Below are 21,007 nucleotides of genomic sequence, written 5' to 3' on the forward strand. Positions count from 1 at the left end.
AAGATTCCCTTTGAACCATTAGCTTCTTGTTTCATGTTTCTCCTATCCAGGAAGATTGCATTGGTTGTAGCCATCACCTCAGCCAAAAGGGTTGGTGAGCTTGGGGCAATGATGGTGGATCATCCTTACATTGCATTCCATAAGGACGCTGTATCATTACATTTACATTTACACCCTAAATCAGGGGTTCTCACAAGAAAATTTTTGGTGGCCTTAGAGTGTGGCCACCAACTCTTGCTGGTGGCCACTGACAATTTTTCCTAAAATACGTAATTAACTTTAGGAAAAACAAATAAATATGCATATATACATGTCCGAATCATTGTAATTTATTTGTGTAGGGTTTTTTTTCAGACTCAGTAATAAAAATAATGTACAGTTGCCTCTATTCTTTACTAGACCTAAACAGAATAGAAACAAAATAAGGTGCCTTACACATTCTTCTCTTTTTTGTTGTTGTTTCTTTTGGGGGGTTTTTTGGTTGCTGTTTTTTTTGTTTGTTTGTTTTAATACTTACTAGCTAGTAGGGTAGGGAGGGAGCAGGGGCCATGGGCAATGGAGGGCTGGGAAAGGCAGCAGGGACCATAGGTGATGGGAAGTGGGTGAGCCCAGGGCTGGAGCCCAAAGCCCTGTGACTGGAACCTGAAGTCCCATGGCCAGAGCCTGCCACCCAACACCCTAGGATTGAAGTCAGAAGCCCGAGCCCCACTGCCCTTGGGAAAGGGGAGAACTCACACTGGATGCCTGCTCCTTTGGTGTTTGTGGCTCCAGAGGGGGGCAGGGCCCAACCCCTATTGGTGGCCCCGGGGAAGGGGTGAATGCTTTGCTGGCCCTCTTTCCCCCCATCATTACCCAGGAGGCTGTGGCCACAAGAAAAACCCCTGAGGGCCGCATTTGAGAAACACTAAATTCACTCCTAAAGTAATTTCACAGTTTCAGCTGAGTCAGTCAATTCAGTTACCTGTGTTCTTCCCAAAACCACATGCACCCTCAGAAGAAAGGAGGCTCCTTCCCTCCAGGTTCGGCAAATCTGAGCCTTTTACCTGCAGAGAATAAAATGAATCAGAAAGTCTCCCACACTGTTTGTCACCATAGCGGAAAGGGTCAGGCTATATCCTCTCAAAGAATCTCAAAATGGATCTCAGGCTGCATTTTGCTCTTGTATCAGCTGTCTAATCTTCCCCCTCCTCATTCCACAAGAACACCAACAATGTCTATGGCATCACTTCAAGAGCTATCTCTGCTTGATATCTGCAAGGCAGCTACACGGTGCTCCATGCACACATTTGCAAGACACTATGTGTTGGTACAGGCCTTCTCCACTGATGTGCCTTTTGGAATGGCAGTCCTTCACTTGCCTCACACATCTACATTCTCACACTCTTCTCCTATTTGAGTACTGCTTGTCAGTCACCCACAGTGGAATACACCCAGGGACCAGCACTCGAAGAAGAAGAGAAAGTTACTTACCTTAGTAACTGGAGGTTCTTTGAGATACATGGTCCCTATTTGTATTCCACTATTCGCCCTCTTTCCCCTCTGCTTCGGCTCTTCTTTGATTCATGGTGGAGGTAGAGAAGAAACTGGAGAGGCAGTCGGTTCATCCTGCCTTTTATCTCCTCGACTGGAGGCAAAGGTGAGCCAGGGCACATGTGCAGACCGAGGGACATTGCTTTCAAAATTCTCTGCCTCCAGGCACATGGAGCATATGTGTACCCACAATGGAATGCAGATAGGGACCATGCATCTCAAAGAACATCCATTTACTATAAGGTAAGTAACTTTCTCTTATGGATTCAATCTTCTTGATTTGTACATGTTTTTTAGGCTAGTACGCAGATATGTGTGCAGATATAGGGGAAGATTTTCAAAGTTACAGGTGCATAACTCCCATTGAAAGCTAATGAGAGTTAGATGCCTAACTGCTATTTTTGTCTTTGAAAATTCTCCCCCTCCCTCCCTCGGTCCCCCCCCATAGTCAACAGGCTGGCCAGTAGAGTTAAGTAAATGTGGACAAACATAACAGTATATGCCACTCATCAGCTTCTAATTGTTCCTTCATCTTCCCTTCTCGAGAGCCCTTCTCTAAATTCTGTTTTAAAATATCACCTAAAAAGTTCTCATTTCTTATCTATGCCGCTTAAATTTTTTCTCTCACTGATGTTCTGCAGTCATTCAGCATTGCATATAACTTCTTTATAGATCCCTAAATAGATTACTAATTTAGGCTTTTATTAGTTTTATTAATTATATTATTAATTATATAAATAATTTTTGTGATGCATTTGTATGACGGATGTGCTATAAAATAAAGGTTTTTTTATTATTATTATTATTATTATTATTATTCCCTCCTGGAACCATGGGCAAGATGACAAGAGTCTGGAAATTTTGGTTCAACATCATTGATTGGGATCACATATAACCTACATACTTATGGAATGACATGTTTCTATTTAGAAAGCATCTCTCATCTTTGGGAGGTGCTCCAATGGCTATATGTATGCAGTCAATACCTCACAGGACAAATGGGAAATTAGCTAAGCCATAGCATTCATGCATGGTTTCTGGTAATGCAGTATAGTTTTGTGAAAACTAATCAATCTCTTATGAATACCATCAATATATTGATTAATCATAAACTTGTTTATACATGTAGAGCATAATTTATCCTTTGAAGTGCATGGAATGTAACAAGATAAATTTAGTCTATGTTTCTCTTGTTAAGAAAGCTTCTGTAGTTAGGAAAGAAGGGTAGTGGCGATTTTAATCACTTTTTTTAGGGTGAATTTATTGCATTAGTAATAGGCAAACCTCCAGAGGTCCAGAAGTTTGAAAGCACCTCAAAGGTTCAGCTATGGTTTTGAACTATTAGAATAAATACCCGCAATATTTATCCAAAACTTTGGAGTAGGGTCCGTATCAGGCTCAATCCAAGCAGGTTTCTCCTTTCAAATCTTGCATCTTAGAACAGCATATAGTTTTACTGAACAGAGAGACTGTAGATTTGCTGGACCTCATCACTTTATTACAGTACGGAGACAGTGTTGGGAAAAGAGGGTTAATTTAACCAAACTTTTACAAAGGTTTGAATTAGAGTTGGGAGCCATTTCTTCTTACTCTGTAGAACCAGTTAATCCATCCCTATTCTAAATCCCCTTTCAGATCATCACTGAGATTGTCAAATGTATGTGTTTAAAAGGCCTGTTCCTTTGTTACTGTGGATCTCATGGGGAATGTTTAGGGCCATAAATCCAGTTAAATGATTAAGCGTTCAAATAACTTCTGTAACTTGTAAATGGAGGTTTATTTTTTCATTTATATCATCTTCTTTTTTTGGTCAGGTCTGCACATTAACAAAAGAAGATAACCGTTCAGTGGGGGTGATACCGAATGATGAACAGCTACATGTGTTGCCTCTTTACAAAATTTCACAGACAGATGAATTTGGAACCGAGGAAGGACTGGAAGCTAAGATAAAAGCAGGAGCAATACAGGTGCTTACTGCTTTTCCCAGAGAAGTACGAATGTTAGCTGAGCCACTTAGAGCTACAAAGAAAAAGAAGCCAGATACAAAGAAGACACAAGTTGAAAAGCAGACATTAGCGGATAAGAAATATTCAACACCAGCAAAGCTGAAAAATGGAGCTCCTGAAAATCTTGGTAAAACTTCACAGTATTTAGGTAAGTGACACTTATATTGTGCTATGTGTCTTATCTCATTTACAAAACCAGTTGCCTCCTCAGCATTCACTTTTTTAGAAATATTTGCATATTACACCTTCTACAGAGTTGCGAAGGAGTCACTATATTCAGATATTTTTGCAGAAGGGAGCAGGTGATCACACAAAAACTTATGCATAGTTTTTACTATATTGTAAAAATTATAGATAATGATATGGTGACAATGGAAAGATTTCAGAGATTGCTTATTCTAATAATGACCATAGGAAGATCTTGAAATGTTACTTTGGGGCAAATTCTCTAAATGTCAGTCATTTATACAAAGAAGTACAAGGACTGTTTCTCCACATTTTGTGTGGCAGCTTGTTTGTGATGTTTTTCTCTTCATAAGGAGTATGAATTGACTATAGTTTTCTTATTTGCATCACTTTGGTTATATGGATGGTGCAACAAAGCAAGTGACTTGCAAAAAGAAGTCAATTTTATCAAATTAAAGGTAAAAGTTGTTTTAATATTTCTCATTCTCATTTTTTCCTTTAAATACTGAGAGTAAGGGAGGGAGTGGCAGAATCTGATACTGGCTGAATAAAGCACACTTAGATTTTGCTTTGTATTATAAAGAGATACAGATGAGCACATCTCTTTCTCGGGAATCTCTGATCTCACTTTCTGTATTGTAAATGTGGCATAACTCCACTACACTCTAAGCTACTTTACATTTACACTGCTGTATCTGAGATCACAATTTGATACTGAAACTCCCCAGCCACAAGGAGTGGAACCCTGAGGTGGAGGACACTGAGGGAGATATATTCAGAGGACTCAACACACTGCATAAAGCAAGCCACAAAAGACGATGCTCTATCCCCAACCAGGTGATAATACCTACAAAGCGGGCCAGAAAGGCTAAAAAAAAATCCGAAAATAGCAAAAAGGAAAGAAAAAATCATAAAAAAATCTAAGAGGTAGTTATCCTCCGATGAAGGGTACATCTACACTGCAATAAAAACCCATGACATCAAGTCTGAGAGTCTGGGTCAACTGACTTAGGCTCAGAGGACTCAGGCTGCGGGGCTAAGAATTGCAGTGCAGGCACCCAAACTCAGGCTGGAGCCTGGGCTCTGAGGGTCTGGCTACACTGCAGTAAAACATCTGTGGCTGGCCCATGTCAGCTGATTCGGGCTCATGGGCCTATAAAATTGTAATGTAGACTTTTGGGCTCAGGTTAGAGACTGGGCTCTGGGACCCTCCCGAGCCCCATAAGCCCAAAGCAGCTGACACGGGCCAGTTGTGGGTGTTTTATTGCAGTGTAGATGTACCCTCAGACACCTCCTCCTCCGAGGAAGGTAGCTCTCAGATTCAGGTTCTGAGCAGGATACAGAAAAAATGCAACAAAGGTGGTGGGGGTGGGGTGGGGGGAGGGTGGGGATTGCCCTGAAGTGTTTGAAACCATGTGCAAAAAGGCTGCATCTACAATCTAGATCCAACCTGAGCAGGTGCTAGTGGACAAACCTAAAGGCCATCTAAATCTTCACCAGAGACAGCAATCCCATCAAACATGAGTGAGTGTTAAACAAAATATTGCATCTCCTGGACACAGGAGAATATATAAAAGGTTCCCTGTGAAGAAAGATTCTTAGGACTATACTCCATTTTCTTGATTGTCCAGAAGTGTACAAGGCAGAGGGATGGGGGTGTCGAGCAATCTTCGATCTCAAGCAGCTCAACAAATGGATGAAAAAAATTAGATTCCAGATGGAGACCCTAGCTTCAACAGTAGCATCCCTGTCTTAAAGGGGACTTCCTTGCTTTGTGGATTTAACAGATGTGTATCTCCATATTCCCATGTGACCAGGCCTTTGCAGACTGCTGAGATATGCATATGGCACAGTCCACTATCAGTACCAAATTCTCTCATTTGGCTTTCATTGGACCCAGGCTCAGGGTCTTTACAAAGGTGCTGGTGGTAATAATAGATAGACTCAGGTCTCACAGCACTCACCTGTATTCCTTCCTAGAGCACATCAGGATTAGAGCTCCAACCCAAGCAGCACCACAGAGTGCCACAATTCGGACACTGGATCTACTTCAAGCACACGGATTTGTGGTAAATACCAAGAGCAGTTCCTTGACTCCCTCCACAAAGATAGTTCACTTGGGAATTGAAATGGACGCTTCTGTGCCAAAGGTCTATCCATCACTGGACAGATTCCACAAGATCCAGAACCTGATACCCGTCTTGGTAAAGTGAACAAGATTGGCCATAGCTCAGCGTCTACAGCTGCTGGGCCTCCTGGTTTTGTGGAATCACCCCATGAGTGAGATCCCATATCAAATGTCTGCAGATTTTTCTTCTGAAAGTATGGAACCATTCACCAGCATGCATGCAGGATTGAGTAATGGTCCCAAACTGAGTACTGGATTCTCTAAGATGGTGGACCGACCTACAGAATGTCCACAAGGATTTTTCCACATGCCTTCCAGACTCACAGGTACTCACAACCAATGCCAGCTTGACAGGATACGGAGCATATCTCAGGCACAAGACAGTGCAGAATACCTGGAACTCCAGAGAAAGGTACTAGAACATGAATCCGTTGGAACTCGTAGCTATCAAGCTAGCCCTGTGAAAGTTCCTGGACTGCCTAAAGGGTGAACATGTTCTATTCAAGTCAGACAACATGACTACTGTGGTTGTATATCAGCAACCGCAGGGAAACAAGGAGTGTTACTGTACACACAGAAGCAGTGGAGATAATGGAATGGGCAGAGAGGACTCTCCCTTCCATAAGAGCAAGACACCTAAAAGGAGAACTGAATCAAAATCAGATTGGCTCAACAGATGCACAGCTCAGAATGGTGCCTAAATCAGGAAGTCTTCACTGTGATTTTGCAGTTCGGCCTTCTGGCAGTCAACCTGTTCACCAATCGCAAGAACAAAGGGCAGTTGAAGTTCTTCACCACGGAAGCAGATCCCAAATCCCTGGGGATTGATGCTCTTTCACAGAGATGGCCACAAGGCCTGCTATACAGATTCCTTGCCTTTCCACTTCTAGAAAAGATGATCCAGAAGATAAAGCGAGAAGGCGCAAAGGTTACAGTGCTAGCTCTGCACTGGCAAAGGAGACCAGAGTTATCCAGTCTGATAGAACTGAAATTGGAAACACCATTGCAGCTAGAGGTGAGACCAGACATCCTTTAGCAAGGCACATTCCTCCGTCCAGACCCAGACTGTCCACATCTGACAGCCTGGCTATTGAGAGGGAAGTGTTAGCTGTGCTAGACTATCCTCCCAAGTGATTGGAACTCTGCACTCCTCAGGCAAGCTCAGTTGCACAATGGGTTAGTGGACTTTCTGTCCTCCACAGAGGCCTCTTTTGGTAGAAAGGTGCTGCAAATGGTGGTCCAGTAATACCACTAGCATTTTGGCAGTTAACCTGGGGTGGGGAGAGGTGTCTTCCCTATCTCATTCTGTTTTTCTTATTCCTCCCTAGTTCTGTTCACTGCTTGATACTTCCCATACATATCGAAATGGGAGATGCTGGGCTGCAGAATAATCAATTTCTTACCTGATAATTTCCTTTCTGCTAGCAGCATGTCCCACAATTCTACCCTCCCTGGATGGCTTCCGAGTCACAGAACAGTATTTAATTTGGATAGTTATGCTTGTAGACCATAGTCTACTGTACAGTTTATTGGTTAGCATTGACGTTATTGTTATTAGTTGTATTTACAATTTTTGCATAGCTTTGGAATGAATCATCTGGCAGCTGGCTAGAGAAGGAGGGTGGCTAGCATGGGCTGTGCTACAGCTTTGAACTGCCTCTGGAAACTGCACTGGAGGGGAATAGCCCATATGTAGCAGCGTCTTCCACAATTCTGATAGCAGACAGGAATTTATTAGCTAAGAAATTTACCAATCCTCACCTGAAATATTGTGTTTAGTTTTAATCACACAGTTTAAAAAAAGATATAGCAGAAATGGAAGGGGTTCAGAGACAGGGAATTAGAAAATTATTAGAAACATGGAAAAACGTCCCCATGAGAAGATAGCAAGGATTGGCTCTGTAGTTTAGAGAAGTGACATGACAAGAGCTAGACAAAACAATGAATGTTACAAAGCAAGCAGCTCAGGTACTCCAGTTTAATGTTTCTCATAATATAAGAACAGAGGGACATTTAATTAAATTGAAAGGTAGCAAGTCCAAAACTAATAAAAGGAAATACTTTTTTACATAATGTATAGTTAACTTATGGAATTCCTTGCTTCAAGGTATCATTGAGGACAAGATCTTAGTCAGTTTAAAAGGATTAAAAATTGATATGGAAAATGAAAACAGCCATTATTACATTAGATGGGATAAGCATTTTATCTAAAAGATACAAACTCTCATGTTTCAGGACACATGAGGCTGATAATTAACAGAAGATGGTACAAGGGTTAGGAAGAAATCCTCCCTGCCCACAAGTTGGAGAATTAGGGAGTAACCTTTTCACCATCCTCTCCCACTATCAAGTAGTTGCCACTGTCAGGAACAGGTTATTGGACTAAATGAATCACTACTCTGATCTGATACGGCAATTTCTATGTTCCTAAAAAAATTAAGGAGAATCCCTGAAGCTTGGCACTAAAAATTACACTCTTTCCCTAGAGAGATTTTAATATACCTGCTGGATCATTTTTCCTGATGAGTACATTGGATTATTTCATTGGTTACTTAGTTGGTAGTTTGGTTTTAGACTAATTATTTTACATTTTTCTACCTTACTTTAAACTGCATTAGCCATCTGCTGGCCCAGCTGCCTAGTAAATACAAATCCTTTGGAACATGGTTACCTTTTTCCTTATTAAATTTGTCCCCAGTTTTAGTTTTGTCCACAAATTTGATGATCTTGTTTTTGATGGTTTCCCAAGTCATTTATATGTTATGTACAAAAGGTATCCTCCAACTGACCGTGGAAGTGCCACCACACTTGTAATCACTACAACTACTCTTTCTCTCCAGCACCCTATTTTATTTCCAGTTTTCTGATATTTTACTGTAGGTTATACTTCAGAAATTAACTGCTTTCTCAAATACTTTTTGACATCTGTTATTAATCCTGTGACTCTCCCGTTTCTATCTGTCAGAAATATTTTCAAAGAACTTCAGCAGTGTTAAAGGTAGCTGTATATCCAAATTTGTTCACTTTAATTTTAAGAAAACTATATGAATACATTATTAAAGAAGCATTTAATTAAGTTATGTTTATATAGCGAGGAAGTTCCATTTCCACTTCACAGTATGATTTGCCTATAAAAATCAAGGGCTGGATTCCTTAATGCAGATGAGCTGTACATTGAGCAGTAAGATGGTGAGGAATGGGAAGGATAAAGATAGCTTTAAGCAACCATTATACTCTCTTATTTATGGGGTTGGCTTGGGATTGGGCTGGTGTCTGATACACACTAGAGTTCTGTGAAGGCTGTTCAAACTTATGCCTGGTTGCCCCTGGTTCCCACAGCCAGGGATCAATGAAGTGCTCAGGCCACACACCCTATGCCAGTGGCTGAGCAGGGAAGGATTTAGCCTCCTCAACAGCACAGCTATGCCACTAGAAGATTCGGAAAGACAGTTAAGGTAGTTTTAGGATGCTGTGCAGGACTGGAGCAACAACAAAGCAGTTTGATCATACTGTTTAATTGGGCTCCAAGAGTACAGTATGTTATTAGAATCAAAGCTAGAGGAAAAATTGAAAAGAACTGGGAAGTGATTAATCAAAGGAGCCAGAGAATGGAAGTAAGCCAGCTACAGACTTTGGAAGCTGGTTAATATTGCTCTTTCACTTAATTGCTGCTAGATATTCAACTGCAGCCAGCTGGAAGCAAAATGAAGCCACAGCATAATTCAGTCATGTAAAAGAATATGGGATGTATTCACCAGCCCCCACTGGTTGCACAGAACTTGAATGTTTTGACCTTTAGCTCATCTACGAGGCCCATCTCTTTTCCTGGGCTTTTTTCTAACCAGGTGAGTTGAGGGATATATGTGGTGTCTATTGTGAGAGGCTTGTATTTTATAGTGGATTGTTTTTAGAGAATTTATAGTCTGTGAATTGAAGTCAATTTGGATGCACAAATTACTATTGCCACCCTTACTTCTGCACTGCCTTCAGCGCTGGGAGGCTGGAGAGCGGTGGCTGCTGGCCAGGCATCCAGCTCTGAAGGCAGCACCCTGCCAGCAGCAGTGCAGAAGTAAGGGTGGCAATACCACATCATGCCATCCTTGCATGCCATACCATCGCTCACTGCTGCCTGCACCAGGCTCCCCGCTAATCCCCCTGGACCCCGCATCCCCCTGAAGCATGAGGCCCCCGAAAGCGTGGGGCTCAGGCCAGTTGCCCCGGTCCATCCTATGGACGGGACGGCTCTGCTTGGACCCGTTCTGGGCACCACCAAAAATTATACAAACCTAGCGCCTATGCTCTTAACTCCATTTAGCAAAGGCCTTTTCTTTTTGGTTTGGGAATACAATTCTTCAAAGTCTTTAGACTTCTTGGTCTTAGAATACAATACTCTGACTTTATTTTATGCTACTTATCATCAGAGTCCCACTTGATCATATTTATTTCAGTTTTTTTAGTCCTTTACTCCCTTCTTTCTTCATTAAGTAAATCACTATAAACCTTTTATGGGGAAAATGAATGGTAAGTAGTACAGTACTTTTTTCAAGTGTTTATTAAACCATTAAGATTAAAGTTCCCCTTTGATCTTAGCGCTACTTTTTTTTTTTTCCACTGGAGTACCCACAAATAGCTCATAATACATCTTCTCTTCCTATTATAAAATGTATTCCTGCTACTGAAGTGCCCATGGAGTGATCATGACAAATTTTTCAATCAGATAAAATTTGCATTTTTTAAATAATATATGGAGATATACCTATCTCATAGAACTGGAAGGGACCCTGAAAGATCATTGAGTCCAGCCCCCTGCCTTCACTAGCAGGACCAAGTACTGATTTTGCCCCAGATCCCTAAATGGCCCCCTCAAGGATTGAGCTCACAACCCTGGGTTTAGCAGGCTAATGCTCAAACCACTGAGCTGTCCCTCCCCTTTTTTTTAATATTGTGGTAGCAGAAGCAGATTGAGTGAACTTTGTTAAGCACATACTTTGCTCAACTGAGACCCTAAATTATTGTCGCTTGTTTTTATGCTGATGAGGAAGAGCTTTTTTCAACCCTCAGGCCACAGGCGCCGGCTTCCAACTTTCCCTGGGAGTGCTCAACCCCCACTCAGCCCCAGGCCCCATTCCCACTCCACTCCACCCCTTCCCCCAAACCCCAACCCCACCTCTTCCCGCTCAGTTCTGTCCCCTCCCCGGAGCACACGCCATCCCCAATTCTCCCCCTCCCTCCCAATGCCTCCTGTATGCTGCTGAACAGCAGATCCGCGGCAGGCAGGAGGCACTGGGAGGGAGGGGGAGGAGTAGATAGGTGGGGCCACCAACAGGCGGGAGGTGATGGGGGGGATGAGGAAGGGAGGGGACCCTGGCTGCCAGTGGGTACTAAGCACCCGCTAATTTTTTTCTGTGGGTGCTCCAGCCTTGTAGCACCCATGGAGTTGGCGCCTATGTCTCAGGCCATGTTTCGGGTGCTGCTTTGAGCAGGTACAGCATGCATGCAGCATTGATATATAGCGACTGGCTCTGGGGAGTCCTTTGTGGATGACTGAGTATTAAATGAGGTTTTCTCCTCTCTAACCCCTGCAAATACCTTACACCTCCTGATCTGAGTACCTCTATACTTTAAAAACTTTTGTGCTTGGGAAAAATGCCCATTTTCACAGCCCTTGAAATCATATATGCACAGAATAAGTACAAGAAAGGTAGAGATACTGCAAACTTCCTCACGTAGTCCTGCTAATGTGCCTGTGTTCTGTTCTGGATGAATCACTTCTAAAGATGAAAGGATTATTCATAACCATTCAGTCCTTGGACTTTGCTCAGTCCATATGTGTCACCAAACTGCCATCAGATGGTACTGACTTTGTGGTCTCTATTAGGTGGAAGCAGAATTGAACCAGTAATTTAAAGATTAAAAGCTCTGTAGCTAAGCTTTTCAGCTGGTTCCTGTATGCCAATAAAAATGGGTCCCAAACTATGAGACCAAAACAGGGCAATATTCTGGACAACTCCAGTAGTCCAGTTTGTGTTTGGATAGAGCGGGTTTCCGGAAACTACATATACACTTAGTAATTTCTGTGTATCTAATAGTTTTGAACTAACTTTTCAGGCTCCTTTGTAATATTTTTTTCTTCCAGTCATAACCATCTCTTGTCTCTTTTGTTTTGGTTTTATTTTCAGAGGAGTTTGTAGCTCCACATATTACAAGATCTACAAAAAAATATGTTTTTGTGTTTCTCTGCTTGAATATGGATATTCTCTAGGTGGAAAATATTAACTTCTACCACTATGTCAAATGTAGTCTCAACATGCACAGTTGCCTTTTCAACTGGAGTTCACTGCCAGGTGACTAAGAATATATACTAGTAACCCACCAAGCAATGTCAAATTCTTTCCAGCAACTGGGGCATTTAATTGTGATTCTTCTGTCTTTACTAAGCTTAAATGTATTTTTGTTTCTCTCTTGATTTTATGGTATGTACCCATCATGTCACTCAGATTCCATTTTAATTACTAGGCTAAACTTACTGCGTTACATTTTTAGGAAGGCATCTGTATTGTTTTTAAGTAAATGACTAATGTAGTTTTATGTTGTATTTCATTGAGGGGGTCTTTAAAAGAAAAGAACGATAAGATTTTTAATACTCAGAAATGTCAATCTAGATAAGTAACCTCCATAAATTAAATCACCTATGTACTAATTGGATTATGTGTTGACTGCACCTCAGTTTCCTTTTCTTTCATTTTAGTTAGGCATATATGTATCACCATCTACTAAAGGGAATACTACTTCTATAGTTAGTATTCATTAGACAGATACTTGAGCTTCCATATATTTATGGGGCACAGAAGAAACTTCTTGAGAACCTGTCTTTTACGAAAATGTTCAAGAATTCTCTATGGCATGCCAGTTTGTCAGTAAGGCAGCCATTAAACAATTCCAGGTCCTGATCCAAAGCCCATCAAAGCTAATGGGAGTCTCTCCTATGACTTTAGCTCAAACTCTTATTTATTACAAAAACAAGCCATCTGAGGGGGGTACCGCACGAAAGTGCACAATTTGCAACAGGTCAAGAAAGACTATCTATGACTAAAGAACAGACAAAAATTGAGCCCAATATGTTTCAGACAAAATTTGGAACCACTTTAGTCTTTGGCAAACAAACAGAAGAATACAGCCGAATCAGTTGTTGCCACTCTGCAAAAATGGATTTACCTGGATCATATCTTCAGATGAATCCACTGAACTGTGTGAATAATAATCTGCTAATTAATTAAGCAGTTATTGTAATAGAGGAAGGTTTTTGTGTTGAATTGGAAACAAGCTAAAATAAACATGTTCTTGGATCATAATTTGGGGTAAAACAGTCACTGAATTATGATAGTTCTAGATATGGCGCTTATTTGATAAAAGAATATTTTACTGAGGGATGAATAAAATAATGTAGGCAAGATCTTTATGCACATTTTCTGTTTTATATACTGGCATTGACCAGTCTATAATGAAGTGAAATACTCATGCATGCCTTAAAGTCATACAAATAGTCCCATAAATTTGATCATTTTGAAAAAAATGCAGTCACTGTCCATATCTTCCAAATTATAGAACAAGTGGGGAACATCACTGTAATAGCTATATTTTGAATAACTGAACAAGGAAAAGATACTTACATTTTGGTATGCTTTTTTTTTTTTTTTTTTTTTTTAGGGAACAAAACAGATGCTTTTCAACCTGGAATAAAAATGGAGCCTTCAGATCATCTTTATGCCCTGAAACATACTTCAAATGCTACTAAAAGTTGCTCTGTATTAAAACAATATACTGCTTCCTCCCCTTTTAAGGTGGATAGTTTACATCCTTATTCATCATTAACACATAAGCCTAGCATAACAGCAGTGACTGATATTCAACAAGATTTTTCAGTTCCCTACGGGTATTTTGAATGCAGTAGTAAGCAACCTCATGTCACACCTTATATTAAATGTAAGAATTTTGATGTGTCAGTTAAAGATTATACTGGAATTTTGCTGAACGAAAAGAGGAATGGTGTGCCACCAATTCTTCCAGATATTACTGTTTCAGACCACCCAACCCTTAAAGACCCCCTGCACAGTATACTTGAACACCAACCAGACAACAAGCAAAATTGTCAACTTCAATTAGAAAATGCTCCTTCGCAGTCGATCAACCCTTGTGATATGTCAGTACCATTAAACTCTCCAGCAAAGAATGTAACCAGAAATGAAGCTAACACATCTCATAAATGTCCAGTGGAAAAAGGTGGCTCCCATCAAGAACAGATTTGTGATTCCAAAGCTAGTGATGAAAAGCAAAAAAATGTGCTGGCAGAACCAATGGATTCTGAAGAAAAAGCTGAGGAAATGTGGTCAGACAGTGAGCACAATTTTTTGGACAATGATATTGGTGGTGTTGCTGTGGCACCTTCTCATGGTTCTATCTTAATTGAATGTGCAAGACGTGAACTCCATGCCACAACACCCATTAAGAAACCAAACCGCAGCCATCCCACACGAATCTCTTTAGTCTTCTACCAACACAAAAATTTAAATGAGCCAAAACATGGATTAGCAATGTGGGAAGCAAAGATGGCTGAGAGAGCAAAAGAGAAGGAAAAAGAAGCAGAAAGATTAGGGACTGAAAATACTGAACTAAAATCTAGCAGCAGGAAAACCAAGCAGAGCAGTGAAACCAGAGAGATTTTCTATGAAGAAAATGAGTTCAACCAAATTCCATCACGCAGAGCATTAACAGTAACTCAAGATAATGTAATAACAGTGTCTTCTTATGCCCTCACTCGAGTTGCAGGGCCCTATAACCATTGGGCATAGGTTTTAGTAGCTGATGCCTTGCCTTGGTGCAGTGTTATACAGTATTTCTTTAAGGTGCTGTTAAAGAACAGAGTCATGTGTAGTTTACTATTTGTTCATCTCAACCATTTTAAGGCTGAGGTAAAAATGGGGATTTATCTTAAACTGTGACTTTATATTTTAACATTTGGTGGTGCTTGAGCACATTTTAAGCAAAAAAAATTGTATAGTTTTAATATGTTATAAAAGAAGATTTTGGTTAGGTTATTAACCTTGATTGAATCATTCAGTTTATTACCTTTAGGAAATTATATTTTGGTGCTTTAAATCAAATCTGTTTACTACAGAACAAGTCATTTATAGGGATTTTAACAGATTCACATTTTATGATGTAAAATCAAGTTATACAGTGATTGCTCTACACAGCTCTTGGTGCTTAACCACATCAAACAGTAAAAATAAGCTGAATTATTACTTCATGGTGCCATTGTTCCAACAACTTCCAATCATTGCTAAAAAGTCCAAATTACAGATAAACCTTTTAAGAGAACCAATGAAATTTTCTCTCTCTAGAGTTTTCAGAGTGTAAAAAATGAAGTTATCACTAGTGATGGCTGGAAGTTGTTTGCAAGCTGTAAATATATATTTTAAAAGCACTTTCTATTTTTAAAATTAACTTGAACTAGTATAGTATAAGGATCATATTGTCTAAGGTTTGTGCATACTCTACAGAAGAAATCATTTTGTTCTTGCTGTGTAGATTTCCATACTGTTACAATTTCAATATGTATGCTAATAACATATGTGATTGTTTTTAGACTTTCCCTTTTTCCATTGAAGATTTTTATGTTACATATAAACAGAAGAGTAATAAAATGCAGAAACTTTTAATTATTTACAAATATGGAATGAAGAAACATCTTGTCAATGTGTGTTGCTATTGGGAATTAAATAATTAATTTTTTAAGACAGAAATTATTATGATTTATTTGAGCAATAAGCACATTAGTCTCACTCATCTAAAGCATTGCAAGTTATGTGACACAACCAAATGTTCCTAATGCCTCAGGGGTAGGATCGTTTTGGGATTTAAAAAAAAAAAAAGTACCCCCTAGAGTTGCCTTACTCTGTTCAGAAAAAAAGTTATAAAAATGACAAATTAATTTTTAAAAAAGTAAGAAATTTTCAATATCTAATGATTAACAGCAATTTTTAGTTGATAATTCCCTTCCAGAATGTTCACTAGCTAATAAGAATGCTTTTTCAGTTCAGTTTTTTTAGAAGCATGCTTTGTATCATTTTTAACAATGATTTATACATTTCATATGGAAACAGTTGTTAGTTCCAAACATTTGAATTTATGTTCTGCATTTCAGTTGGAAAATTGACACATCACCAAATGATTATGGTTACATTTTGCTAAATGAGGAAAAGTAGACACTCCATTCATAAATAATGTAGCATCCATCCCACTCTTCTTTCTCTGATTCTCCTCTCCTCCTCATTTCTGTTTTATTATTTATTTATTGAATCATCTAATCACCAGACAAAAAAGTTGTTTAAATAAGGACTTGTCCTGCAAGCCTTACTCACCTTCTCAATCCAATTAAAATTAGTGGGACTACCTAAGTAAGGCCTACTTTTGTGTATAATGGTTGTGGGATGAGATCCTACGGGTCAAGCTCTACCTTAATTTTACCTGTGAATCCTCACAGTTTATGTAACCCCATAGATGTAACTGAGGTTAGTATTTTCTATTGAGAACTTATACCAATAATATACTTGATAATACTATAATGCAGTGGTGCTGTAACAAAAGTAATCTGAAATGTCTAGATCCACTTTATCTAATACCTAGACAAGGTGCTTTTTTCTTGAAAAGTTCTATAATAATTGTGATATTTACAGTTTTGGTACAAAGAATATGTGAATTTTATTTTGTACACACAGTGCTAACTAGAACCCTGATCCTGAAAATATTTACACGTAGGAGCAGTTCCAATGATATTGGGCTAAATCTAAAATTCTTATGTAGACTGACTATTGAAATTAACAGGAATTTTGATGGCATAAGGACAGGAGGATTGGACCCATTCTTTGTATTTTATCTAGCTCAAAGTAAATTTGTGAAAACCCCATATGCTGCAAATTTTAGTTTAAAACCTGTTAGTTCAAGTACAGGATATGAAGGGATTATAAATAATAAAAAAGTCAATATTATGCCATCATTTTGTACCAGCAGTTTTCTGCTTCTTGAATATGTAAAGCACAGTATACATTAAATCATTATGGTATTTTGTGTGCCTTAGATTTCCATTTTAAAACTTGTCTATTTTTTGTGAGGCTAAGATATAGTAAAAACTACAGCTGTATATACAGTAAGTAGTATTGTAAGTTGCTCCAGCTGCTCCAACAACATATTTGCTATCTGAGTACCCTTGTTTAGCATCATGGTCAGTTATGTACCAGAAGGATTACTTTGCTACTAGTAAGTGTCACTGATAGATTTAGACACATGTTAGCTTCACAATAATTTCACTATGCCATACGCATGTATAGTGCAGAATGAAGGAATTCTTTATTTCTCAGCAATTCTACTAAATACCATTTTTATTTCAAATTTAGTAGGAAAAGTTTCAGGGCCGTTATTCTGCTTACAAGAAATATTAAAATGGCTGGAATTTCCATTTGAATCCTTCCAGACCTTTAGGGTTGTGTGTGATTAGGCAGTTCAAATGGTAAAAACAATTAATAGAGAAAACAGCAGCTTCCTCAAATAGCTGGGAAGCAGAATTGGTGCATCTTAAATGGCATCTTTAAGTATGGTTGTCTTCTCAGTTGACTATCAGTAGGGACTCAGCAAGTCCAACAGGGAAATCCAGCCCTAATAGATTCATAATGGCAATGTTAAAAGAGAACTGTATGTCTTAACATAACAACAGATATTCATGTTATTAATTGATAGCTGAGAAAACCCTCAGGACTTCTTTATTAAGGTTATTGATACAGCTAAAATATACTGTCCAAACAAAATTATATTGTCTTTACAATGTATAATAAATTTCTAACATGACATTTTGGTAAATCATACCTAATAAGAAAATTAGCTGGCCAAGTTTTATTTCCTGATGTGGCGCTTAGCAGATTGTGATCTGAAAAGCAAATATTTTCTAGTAAATATACTGCAATATGAGAAATACATCTATTTACTGTATTTACAGCTGTGTGCTATTTATTGTAACATTTCAGAATATTTATCAGTCTTGTGCACACAGATCAATGTTGTATTGAGTAAGGTTGTACTTGCAACAATATTGTCCTCTTAAAAGTTACAAATTTTAGAAAGTGACTCTTTCCCTTCCATCCCACACAACTGCTCTATGACTTCCTCTCACCCTCATAGACTTTAAGGTCAGAAAGGACCATCATGATCATCTAGTCTGACCTCCTGCACATTGCAGCAGCAGGATCCTTCCAGATTGGCCAGCCAGGTCAGGAACCACATCTAAAGACAAGACAGCTAGGAAAAACTGTATACTTCCCTTGATCTGTAACAAACTTATATTGATTTCAATAGGAGTTTATGCTCATAGACAGACAGCACTATAGGGCTCCAAGTCTGTAACTCAGAGTTGACGACAGTTTGTTCTCTCTCCCCCCCCCCCACCACCTTTTATATCACCTCACAGTATACCACCACGGACTGTTGCCACACAACATAGCAACCTTTGATTTTCCAGCAGGAATGTTCCTATACCCTCCCTCTAATAGGCCCTGCACCATCACACCACCTCATTTTGGAGGAAAGGAGTGATGCTCTCTAGAGAATATCATTCCTGTTGGACTCTCAGGGGGCCACTGTTGCAGTAGTACAATAGCTCCCGTTGAAATTGTGAGTGTCACCACTGCAATTCTCCTGCACATGCTGATCCAAGGAATGAGGTACCAAGCTGGGATCTGACACTTAGAACCCACAGATAGTAGCAGAGAGTATGACTATAAGGCCATATGACCAGCTCACCTCAAATATTGTAATAATACTGTACAAAACTCATACAAAGACTAATTGCTCATAAGCTACAATTAAGATGTGATCATATCTTTCTGCAAATAATCCTAATTTTATAAGTCAATGTTTTGTATTTACAGTGACCACCATTAGAACAAAGTCATGCTTAGTTACCAGAATGTGTCCCTATGCTTAAAATAGGAAATAACTCTAGTATCTGAAGTAACATGGTGTGATAACTGTAGGTAAATGGAAAATTTTTAATGCTTACTAGTATACATAATACACAATTGTTTTCTCCTTTAAAAACCTTTCAAACACCATTACAGTATTATGCTAACTTTAGTGGGTCAAATTCTACTCTCATTCACATCTGTACAACCCCACTGCAGTTAGTGGAGCTCTGCAGATGCAAGTGCAGTAGGATTTGGGCCAATATGTTAATATGCTTCTAGTTAAATGTAGAATTTTTAGGAAAGCTTGTTAACAAAATTGTATTTGCATTTTTATATTTAAAATGTAGGGCACAGTCCTACCTTAAATTACACAGGGGAAGATCAATATGACTCTGTATGAAATCAGCTACCTGGTCAGGCCAAGTGATAAAATATGCTTTCTAATTTACAGGCTGCATAAATATCTCATTTCTTCTCAAATTTGCACAGAAATACTTGTATTATGGACACGTACTCCCTCCCAATATTTTAAAAATTAATGTATATGCCATTTTTCAGCCTATTTACATGTATCAACATTTGTGATATTCATGCAGTATTAAATGAATGGCCTCTCATATCCACTGTGGCAGTTAAAATAGCATTTCTTCAGTAGTGAGATCTTTGTGGCAGGTCTTTGCAGTAAAATTGTCGTCGTGTTTTATTTCTTACATATGGAAGAGTTGGCTGGCTAACCATAACACATTATGAAAGCCCTTGATCACGCGTTGTGAAATTATAGATGAGTAATAGGCCAATCACATATGGAAACTGTTTTTTAATTTAACCAAGTGGCTGTTCAACCAGTAACAACTATAAGGCCACTTTATCATCAAAAAGTAAAGCGCAAAGAAACACAATAATTGTGTTATGACATTCTGGCATTGCCTTGCAATCTCTGATAGGGATATGTCATCATGTCACTGTGTACTGATGTATGTTAATTCCATTCCTCCACTTCCTCTTGCGGAATCAATTTCTTCTCTATTCTCTCTGCCCCAATCTGTACCGGCCTCTGGAAGAAGAGAGGTCACTCTTACTTTGATCTGCCGGATACATGTACCCTGGACAGAGATGTGAGCACTGCTATAATTGCTCACTCTGCCTCAGATCCAGATAGAGCAAGTGGAGGACTAATCGGATATATGGAGCCCAAAATAGTTATAAACCAGGCTATGAAGAACCGCATGCAGTTTGTGAGCCCTGACTTGAGTTGCTCCTTAAGCCGTTTCTTGGTTGCCTAGGTACTGTATAGCCATATCACCACTGTTTAGTTAGATATATCAAATTTTAAATACACAATCTTTTTTTAGTAGTGTGTAAAACTATGGCACATTTATATCCATCTCTTCCTTTTTAATCTTATGTTAGAAGCATGGTCAGTGTAAAAAGTACTGAGATTTTGATTGCTCAGTATTTTAGTGGAGTAGAAGTGAAACCACAGATCAGAGTTTTCTGGGATTACCTGATATTTTAGACAAATTGTCTTGAATTATATTGTTTATATGGTACTGAAGTATGCTGCTGTAAAAACTATATGAATGCTATTCTCCTGGGACTCTGACAGAGGAGAGACGTGTATCACTTGAGGCAATCCCAGGGACCAAAAAATCTCTAATAATATTTAATTTTGGGCACAAGTATGTAGAAGATTAGGAATAGCCTCTAAATATTATGGGCCAGATTCTGATTTGTTACACTCAGGTACATCCAGAGTAACTCTACTGAAGTCAGTGGAGTTACTCCATAGATATGCAGGTGTTACTGAGATCAGACTCTGTCCATGCTAGCGATTGCCTCTTTCCTTCTATGGATGATTCAAAGTTAGTACTCACTTCATGTTAACTTTATCATTATATTAAAATATTGTAGATGTTTCAGAGGAGTTAGTTAAATGTTTCCATTTGAGTGTAATATTTAAGTGTCATTTGTGTGCTGCTTTGTTTTCTAAAGAATGGAGATAATTCTCAGTGTATACTATATCTTCTCCCTCTAGGACATTTTATTTGCTAGCTTCAACCCTAGGCATTAACTTCTGTTCTGTATAGATGACACTGAACTCTACAACTCACTCAGTTCATGCTTTGATTCCTTTGTAGCTCATC

The 21,007-nt window shown here is 39.0% G+C and overlaps 1 protein-coding gene across 2 annotated transcripts in view; it reads left to right on the plus strand.

Moving 5' to 3' along the window:
• The window catches only part of TET1 (tet methylcytosine dioxygenase 1), a 149,279-nt gene extending 129,799 nt beyond the window's left edge, over positions 1-19,480 (plus strand). For both annotated transcript variants that reach the window (XM_054034170.1, XM_054034171.1), the window contains 2 exons: positions 3,345-3,684; positions 13,558-19,480. In XM_054034170.1, the coding sequence (XP_053890145.1) occupies positions 3,345-3,684; positions 13,558-14,699 (1,482 nt within the window). In that variant the 3' untranslated portion in view covers positions 14,700-19,480. The remainder of the gene's footprint in view (positions 1-3,344; positions 3,685-13,557) is intronic.
• Positions 19,481-21,007: the final 1,527 nt, after the last annotated feature.

The sequence above is a fragment of the Malaclemys terrapin genome, chromosome 7 (assembly GCF_027887155.1).
Source record: "Malaclemys terrapin pileata isolate rMalTer1 chromosome 7, rMalTer1.hap1, whole genome shotgun sequence".
Classification (NCBI taxonomy): Eukaryota; Metazoa; Chordata; order Testudines; family Emydidae; genus Malaclemys; species Malaclemys terrapin.